This window comes from Phoca vitulina, unplaced genomic scaffold, assembly GCF_004348235.1.
Source record: "Phoca vitulina isolate PV1807 unplaced genomic scaffold, GSC_HSeal_1.0 scaffold8, whole genome shotgun sequence".
NCBI classification, from domain to species: domain Eukaryota; kingdom Metazoa; phylum Chordata; class Mammalia; order Carnivora; family Phocidae; genus Phoca; species Phoca vitulina.
In genome coordinates, this window is record NW_022589711.1 from 42280154 (window position 1) to 42289664 (window position 9511).

The following is a 9511-nucleotide window of genomic DNA, read 5'->3' on the forward strand; positions in this document are numbered from 1 at the left end:
CCATTTTTTCAATATAACTGTGAATACTTAAGTACTCTATGTGCTAACAGGCATGCCTGAAACTAATTTCAAAAGCAGTATTAATGAAATTAATGCAAGTCTTACACATACACTGATTATCAATGAAAGACTATCCTAAAAGCAAAAGGCACTTTAGCTTATCTCTGGAATCCAAGTAACAGGTAACAGCATTACAATTCTCTATAACATATACAATTTAGAGCAAGAGCTCTAGAATCAGAATGTCTGGGTTTAATTCTAGCAAAGCAACTTTCTGTCCAAGTAATCTTGGATAAATTGTTACACCTCTCTAAATTTCATTTACCTAATCTATAAAGTATGGATAACAGTATTAGCTAAGTTTGTGGAATTGCTGTAATGATTACACTGAAATATTGCAAATAAAGAATTTGGCAGAATGCTCATTTAGAACACAGTAAACATTCAATAGACATATCACATGTCAATCACATTATTATTTGTGGCCACTTTCTATTAAAGTAACCTATTTATTTTTAGCTTCAAAAGCCTAGGATTTCACGTGATATAATTAAGGATAATGAAAAAGAGTTCTAACATTAGTGCTTTGTACCAGTGTTACTAATATTTTTGCCTGCCTACCCACCTCTCTGACTTTAAGGCATGTCTGTTCAATCCTAGGCCTGTAAGTTCATTTAAATTTCACCACCATCTAAAATACAAGTTTCTAGAAAAACAGTTCCTCTTCCATCAGAAATGTTTACTTTTTATTAAATTGATTTCTAGGGACAATCAAGAAATTAATGACTCCAGAATATGTTGAAAAGAGAACATATTAAGGGATTCATATTTTATGCCATTGTTGGCCATGGCACCCTGGAGACAAAAGGAAAAGTTGACTTGGCAGAATTGAAAAACAAAAAAATACACCACTGCCTCAATCTGATCAAACCAGAATGCTTCTAAGAAAACTATTCAATACAAAAATATAAGATTCAACTATTTACAAAATTTTAACTTGCATACCCTTTAAAAGTAGACCTTTCTCCATAAAACATAAGCAAAAGTGGGCAGGGGGATTGTAAACTAAGAACCCAAACCTACAAAGTTTTATCTTTATATTTTATAACAGGCCAAGCTCATTACAGATACAGTATATACTGAAATAATTTTCTGAATGTCCATTATGTGCTAGGTATTAACTCATTTTTAAAAACAGAAAACTCAGTAATAAACCAAATAGAATAAATGTCCCTTTTTAAAATTAATTTAATGGTAGAAATTTTTGGAAAAACAAATTGTTCTCCTTTAACTCTACTGTCAGTTTTTCCTTGTACTATTCACACAGGTCTTTATATGAATATACATTTCTACATCACATTCAACCAATTTCAAATACAATTCACATAACCAAGGAAGATTTGTACAATCCAAGATAGAAGCAAAGACTGCAACCTCTACTCTGAAACCAGTAAACCATAAAAATACCTCTACTCTTGAAATCATTGTTAAGATTCCCTTTCCACCACATCCCTAACCTAAAAATATGCTAGAAAATGATGCTAAATGTTCCAACAAATTCATTTACTTATAGTGATTATGTTTTTAGAACAGTATCTGGGAAATCAGGTTGGTCCTGTTAGTACCAGCATATACTCCAGTCACACCCACGTGCTGTCCCTCCATTCTCCATTGCAGGGTGGAGCATCACAAGAGACACCACAGACTTACAGTTGCCCATCCCCATCCCTATCCCACAATCCCACGAGTCTTAATAAAAAATATGAAACTGTGGCATCAGGTCAGCATATGCCTGTTTCACAGCATTCTCTATAGAGCACACAAAAACAGAGCTCCCCCAGTCTCAGAATCTGCTGCTGACACTTAAAAAACTCTGGCTTCACCAGCCTTGCTGTTTCTCCAAAACAGTATCTCACACCTGCAACTGAAGTCCAAAACAAGGGGCAGACGGCACAGAGTGCAAGAACTGATTTTCATGTGAACTCTGCCAGTGAAATGAATGTCACCTCATTTTCTCAATGACATTCCCAATCAGCCATAAATTGATTTGTGAATCTCTGCATTCCCTTAAAGTTTGTCCTAGTACCTGTGCCTTAAAATCATTTCACAATTAGCATTCTACAGATGCATGCAACAAGAAAGCATGCAATTCTTATATGAAACTATTAGTGTTTTAACAACTCTGGAAAGGTCTGATGGGGAAAGGAATGAAAACTTAATGAAAGTAAGGCTTTCAGCCTCATACATGAGCTCTCATCCACATAAACATGGATGATCTAGAAATTGGCTAAATTCTAATAACCTAATTTTTAGATGTCACAAGGAAATGAAACTCCCCTGGGAACAGAATAACTCTAAGTTGCCACGTAGTTTTTGGTTTTAATACAATATAACTAAACACTGCACAATAATATGCAACTACTATTAATTATTCTCTCTTCACTAAAAAAAAATTGATGTAAAAAGTTTTATATGAGGAAATAAATGACACTGATTTACTTTCCTCTTTCTAAATCTTATATTTAAAAATTAAACCTAGCCAATTAGCTAAATTTTTGCCAACAGTATACCAAAAGGATTTATTACTAATATTTTAACCAAAATCACCATAGAAAGTCCTTTACCTTCTCTTTTTTGAGTAAAATATTATGCAATTCTACAGGAGGAACTGTATAGCTGCTAACATTTACTTAACAACACTTGCATCTGAATGTGAACCAAAAAGAAACACTGGTTTCACCACAGTAAGTAAAAAAAAAAAATACCTGAAATATACAAATATACAGGCATCTGTTAAGCGCCTGACTCTTGGTTTGGGCTCAGGTCCTGATCTCAGGGTCGTGAGATTGAGCCCCATTTCGGGCTCTGCCCTCAACATGGAGTCTGCTTGAGTTTCTCTCTCCCTGTCCCTCTGCCCCTCCTGCTCGTGCTCTCCCTCTCTCTAAATAAATCTTTAAAATAAATAAACAAACAAACAAACTTGGGATGAATGCTTAACTCAACCAAAAAGGCAAAAAATATCTATTATAAAATCAACTTTTAATTTCTGCTGGAGCCTCCACAAACCAAATAAAGACTGCTATTATTACTATTACTATCATTATTTTTTTTTTTTTTAAAGATTTTATTTATTTGACAGAGAGAGAGCGAGAGAGGGAACACAAGCAGGGGGAGTGGGAGAGGGAGAAGCAGGCTTCCCGCTGAGCAGAGAGCCTGATGTGGGGCTCGATCCCAGGACCCTGGGATCATGACCTGAGCCGAAGGCAGACGCTTAACGACTGAGCCACCCAGGCGCCCCTATTACTATCATTATTTTAAGTTTACCTAAGAATAATCATTATTTATGAAAAACAGGTTTTAAACGTACCAAAGATTAAATTAAAGCCTATTTAAAATATCTAGTTTTGGGGCGACCTGGGTGGCTCAGTTGGTTAAGTGTCTGCCTTTGACTCAGGTCATGATCCCAGAGTCCTGGGATAGAGCCCCATGTCCAGCACCCTGCTCCCCAGGAAGCCTGCTTCTCCCTCTCCCTCAGCCCTGCAGCTCCCCCTGCTTGTGCTCTCTCTCTCCCTCTCTCTGTCAAATAAATAAATAAAATCTTTATTAAAAAACAAAATAAAATATCTAAAGTTTCTACGTCACAGTTTAATCCAAAAAATATTTCCACTGTTTTTTGATAAATTACCATGGAACTGCTATAACTAGGGTCAAGGGTGAGGCTTTTGAATCTACATAAAAAATTTCTTTTTTAAGACTTTAATAGAAAGCATTTAAATAAAAACCATTAGTTTACTGCTCCCAAAAATAAATCTAACATTTTTAAGTGAAGAAAAATTAGAAACTATGCAGTTAATAGACTGTAAAGTTAAATATCATTGCCAGTAACCAAATGCTGTCTGCTGAACTTCAAGGGAACCTATAGTACATTAAATTTTTAAAAAGTGAACTCATCTACCTTCTCATCTCAGCACTTTCTCAACTTTCCCATTACAATCGACAATATAACTCAGCAGTCAAGTCTTCCAGACCAACAACATAAGAATTTATTTTTAACTCCTGACTCCTTCCCAAATATTCCCCTTCGATCCAATCCAAAATCCTGCCAGTTCATTATTAACACTATCTCTCAAATGTGTTATTTTCATAACATTTTCACATTTTATTTAATACTTCTTCATGTTCACAACATACCCTACTATCTCCCTGAAAGGGCTCTAATGTCTACTGTAATCCATTAACCCAGCTACCCAAATCACCTTCCAATATCTGTTCACCAATCTACAGTAAATCCCAATCTCTCTTGAATGACAACCAAACTCTTACAGGCCCCCTCTGCCCTCCATCAGCTATGGTTAACACATTTCCCAAACTATCTCTTCTTCTTATCCTACTTAGGCCCCTTTAACTCAGATTTACCAACTTGCTTGGTAAGTACAAAAATCATCTAACTGCCACACAAAAATCACCATCTCTGTGCTTCTGTTCATTCCTTCCATCTAGAAACCTTTATGCTTCTCAATTCAAGCGACTGCCTCCTTTAACACCTGTCTTAAAACACGTCTCTGCAGGAAGTCCTTCCTCTCCAACCCAGAGGCCTCACACCCCTGTATTCTTCATCCTTCTGAACAAAGCTTTCTACTTGTCTTTATACTCTTGCATTCATCATGATATTGTTTTCATAGTTTGTCCCATAACCTGCCTCTACGACTAAATGATAAGCTTTTGAGGCCAAGGACTTTAATTTCTTTATATATTTCTCTCTTGAACGGGGTCCCTTAGAACAGTAGCACTGTAACAAATGTTTAATGATACCCTTTTTATTCTAAAATGTCCTTAAAGTCAAGGTTGTCAAAAACACAAAATTTGCATTGAACTCCAATTTTTTAAATGTTAAGTTGATCTATATGAGAATAGAAAATAAAACACTTTAACCTATGCACTTTACAAGAGTTACTCCATCCTCAGTCAACAACCACATTACCAAGAATTAAGGAATCATTTTCAAAGAAAATAACAGAAACAAAATGAAAAGTCCAAAAACTTAACATTATAAGCTATTCTATTTTGCTCTCTGAAATTGATCTAATAAAATAATTACCTAAAATTGATTTCAAGTGGTTTTTAAACTATATTACCAAGATGAAAAACATACAAACACTCCAGTACAAGAGGCTCTTAAGTACCTATTATAAGATTTGCCTCATCATAGCTGAAAATTACCCCAGAATTTTAAAATATTCCTTTCAAATGACCCCATGAAGTGCTTAGAAAGCTTGACTCTTCTCTGAAAAATGCATCATCAGCTCCCCTCTTCACATACCCAGCATTCTGTACTAGTCACAAAAATAAATAATAAATAACTTTTAAAACTGATCTGCCATTCAGCTACTACCTTAGACTACCCTGTTTCAGGCAAGTCCAAAAGGGAACATGAATTGAAATCCTGAGCTCAATTAAAAATGATAATTTTAGGTTGCTTAAGGATATAATCAATGTCACATAACAGCATGTATATATTTTTTAAAAATCTCAGTTCTTCAGTTCTCTCCTTCTCCTAGGCAACAAAATAGTTTTTCTTTGCCCTCACTGTGCCCCTTTCTCGAGAAATAAGGAAACAATGTAGATAGTTTTGTCAAATTCTGGAAGTATGGTTTAAATAAGCTGTCACTAAATACCACATAAACATATCTACAAATACAGATACTTTGGAAGAGTAGATACTTAGTATCCCAAACACCTCAAGAACACAGGCTATTTAGCACAAATCTGGTACAAAAGTACAGTCTAGCAACAACCCTAAACACAAGCTCAAATATCCCTATTATATTCAGGACTACAGCCTTCTGCAAAAGCTATGACAGAAAGGTCTAAATCCATATTGTTATAACTAAACCCATAGTTTTATCTAAATGTGGCAGGAAACCAATGCAAGAGTATTTTAAATAGTCCTAAGAAGGGACCCTTGAACTCTAGATCATTTAACAAGTGCTGAATGCGATGGCACCCCAAAACTGAACTTAATGATGAGTCAGTGACAATTAACATTCAACTTAGTATCTGGCAACATGACAATACAAACCTCAATCAAAACTTGGACCTACTTCCAAGTTACCTTTTGATTATACATAAATTATATAGTGGTAAATTGGTAATGTCAAAACGGGAAGGTTAAGAGATAACATTAAATCATGTGTCCAATTAAAACAATGCCTGTAGCGATACTACTGCTACTGGGTCTCTACCAGCTCCCACCGACCCTTTCTAAAGGGAGAACTCAAGGCTCCCCTCCAAACGTGAATGCTAGGTACTGAGCAAGTTCATCTCTGGATTAAGAACAAATACTTTGTAATCACACAGGCAAGAAACAAATGTTAGGAAGACTGTGACATTTAGCCTTTCTAGCAAGTATACAAAACTATGATAACCCCTGAGACCTGAGCCAAATAAAATAACCCTCATTTCAAAAGACACATACTCTGCAAATGTACATAACGATTTGAATCGTCTTGTCCTTCTCTTTATTCGAAAGGATGAGCAAGTAAATACTTTCATCACTATTTTAACATGGAAATACTCAAGCACTTGATAAAGCTGACTACCAACAGCACAAAAAGTATAAGAAAAGAAACAAGTTTCAAATCAAATCATCCAAACAAAAAGCATATTCTCTCAATTCAAGGTTAATGAGACCGGGGGAGGTGATATGGGAGGAGGAAAGAGGGAGCTGCCTCATCCTTGACTGAGACAGGTTTTTGCCCTTTTCCACCACCTCTGATTATTATTAGCAGGAGGTTTAATATTTTAAGATCCTGGTTAGTAAAGGCTTTTTATCTTAAGGATGAGGTGGAGAAGGGGTGTAAAATAAAATCAATACTCACTGCTAACTTTCATGCTGCCAAAAGCTGAAGGCTGCTGCACTGGCTTGCAGCTCTCCGCAAAGGAGGTGGTTCTGGGCCGCCCTGACATGATCACTCTGTTCCCGGATCACCCTCTTTTCCTTCCTTCCTCCTTGTCTTCCTTTTGTTTTATGTTGGGGTGTTAGGTTAATGATAAATGCAGCATTAAGTTTTCCCACAAGAAGATTTAAAAAAAAAAAAAAAAGACTTCGTCCTCTTGGCTTTTCACTCCTTTTGTACAGCTATAAAAAAAAACGAGCGATGTATTTCTCCTTCAAGACAGATCAGTATGGATATTTAACATATAGATGATTTGGGGCTGAAAAAAAAAATATAATTCTTTCCCCTCCCCTTCCTTGGAGGGGAAAAAGGGAGGGGGGAGTCTTAAAAAAAATATATCACGTGAAACGGGGGCAAATACTTGATTGAAAATAAGTACTTTGAATATTATATTTTCCTCGGGGATTTTTTTTCCGAGTCAATGAAGAAGGGAAGCGGCGGAAGGATCACGAGTCTCACGCTTGAAAAGAAGGGGGGATGGGAAGGAGGGAGGGAGAGGGAGGGGGTGGCTCGGAGATGCGACGGGAAACGCTGCGGCTCCGGCAGCGGCGGGATCCGGCGGGCTGACGGCGGGGGCCCGGCGAACTGGAGGGAGGCAGAGTCGCGAGTCAGTCAGAGGCGGGCGGTGGCGGCGGCTCCTCTTCTCATTGCGCCAGGAGCAGCTGCAGGCGGCGGCTGGATCCAGCGGCCATGGCGGCGGCTGTGGCGGAGGCAGCTCCCTTCAGACCCCAGGCAGCGGATCCTCGACTGCTCCCCATACGCCGGGGACATGGGAACCCGGCAACCGCTTCCGTCCCTTGGGGCCCCCCTCCCCCGTCCGCGGCACCAGCGCGGCCGCCCTCCCGCCCCTCGCCTCTGCTCGGTGCCCGCTCAGGAAGTGTCCGCGCTTTGCCCCCAGCCCGGAGCCCTGTCAGCGGCTGCGGGGCCGGCTCCTCCTCGCTTCCTTCCTTCCTTCCTTTGTCACTCGGCCCGGGCGGCGGCGGCGGTGGCGGTGGCGGCAGCACAAGCCTGCATTCGCCCGGGTCGGGGGCTGCTCTGTGTGAGGAGTGCCGTCTGCGCAGCCGCCTAGCTCTTCCCCACTCCCCCTCCCCCCTCCTACTCGTCCTCCGCCTCCTTCCTCCCCCACCCAGCCTTACACCGCCCAGCGCCCCGCCACCCGCGTAACAGGCGTCTGGGAATCGCCGGCCGAGGTCCGCGCCCGCCCGCTTCGGCTACGGAGCCGAAGCCGGAGAAGAGCCAATCACGGACGTCGATTGTTTGCGACTCCTCCCGGAAAAAGCCGATCGACCCGAGAAACCAATTAGAAAGTGTCCCTAGAAATCCACGCCCAAAAAAGCGGAAAATGCCGAAGATAGCCGAACGAGAAGAAGGTGGGTTCTCATTCCACGGCTGGCTAGAGGAGAAATTCGACAATGGCAGCAGTGGCCAATCACAGTGGCCGGCCCTCACGAAAAAGCTTGAAGAGTTAAGGACAGTGAAACCCGGAGTCACTGGTGAAACAGCACGGCTGGGCGCCGCGGCCGCCTTGTAATTGGCCGAAAACTCCGCTGGGAGTGTACCTCCCTCAGTGATTGGTGAAGCGAGGGGGGCTTCCGAGGACAGGATGGCCAGTCAGAACGTCTCCTCCCTCGCCAAGGTGGGGAGAAGAAGAAAGAAAAGGGAGGGCGTCTATAAAGCGCCTTTTCATTGGCTTGAAGCTTTGGAACTGGAGTGGGGGCAAAAGGGAAAAGGAGGGAGGCCGAAACCCGTAGCGGCAGCCAATCAGCACTCAGTGCCGTCCAATCGCAAGACCTAGATGCGGTGTGATTGGCCTTCCCCCTGCGGCGGCGGTCCCAAGAGCGGAGAGCCTCGCTAGTGGGGTCGTGGCGGACCGTGTGATGGGCTTGTCTGCGGCTTCTGTCAGCCGTTGTGGAAACCGCAGATAGGGAGCGCGGGCACTCTGCGCAGCCGGTCCGAAACTGCTGCGGTCAGCGGCGCTGGGCTCGGAGCGCTCAAGCGAACAGAGAGTTTAGAGGGGCTCTCCCCACCCACCAAGAGTCTCTCGGCCCGACGCGGCTAAAATTGCGCGCTGGAGCCTTCCCTCCGCCCGGGATAGCGCGTCCGAAGAACCAGCGTCTTCCCCGAAAGGGCCAGACGGGTCCAGAGCCGCCTACCCAGTCGGGTGCGAACTCTCAGACGCTAAAGTAGGAACAAAGCTTCTAGAGAGGCAGCGCCTGCGGGCGCTCGCGCGCTGCCCAGCAAAGGTGGCCATTGATAAAGTGAGGCAGACTGCGCCTGGTGTGCGCAGCCAGGCCGGGCCTTCTGGAAACGCCCCTGAGAAATGAGCTCATGCTGGATGCGCGCGCTCCTTGGGCGCGACTGCCCAGCGCAAAGCGAGCCCCGAAAACAGGTATGGGGAAATGCCGTCAGGCCGGATATCCTGAAGCCTCCGAGGAAACGGGGAGTCAGAATAGCCCATAGCTTTCGGTCCTTTGGAACTAGGGCAGTCTATAAATAAAAGTACTAGTTAAGCAGGTTTCTCACATAGGCCGGTGTTCATTGTTCTACTGAGAACC

The 9511-nt window shown here is 42.1% G+C and overlaps 2 protein-coding genes across 3 annotated transcripts in view; one reads left to right on the forward strand and one right to left on the reverse strand.

Annotated features, from left to right (window-relative positions):
- The window catches only part of GSK3B (glycogen synthase kinase 3 beta), a 207149-nt gene extending 199126 nt beyond the window's left edge, over positions 1-8023 (reverse strand). Inside the window, exon 1 of one of the 2 annotated variants that reach the window (XM_032406632.1) lies at positions 6879-8023. In XM_032406632.1, the coding sequence (XP_032262523.1) occupies positions 6879-6966 (88 nt within the window). In that variant the 5' untranslated portion in view covers positions 6967-8023. The remainder of the gene's footprint in view (positions 1-6878) is intronic. The other variant, XM_032406633.1, reaches the window with a different exon arrangement.
- Positions 7352-8047, forward strand: LOC116633862. The gene has a single exon (XM_032406634.1). The coding sequence runs from the start codon at positions 7378-7380 to the stop codon at positions 8023-8025; it is 648 nt and encodes a 215-aa protein (XP_032262525.1). The 5' UTR covers positions 7352-7377; the 3' UTR covers positions 8026-8047.
- Positions 8048-9511: the final 1464 nt, after the last annotated feature.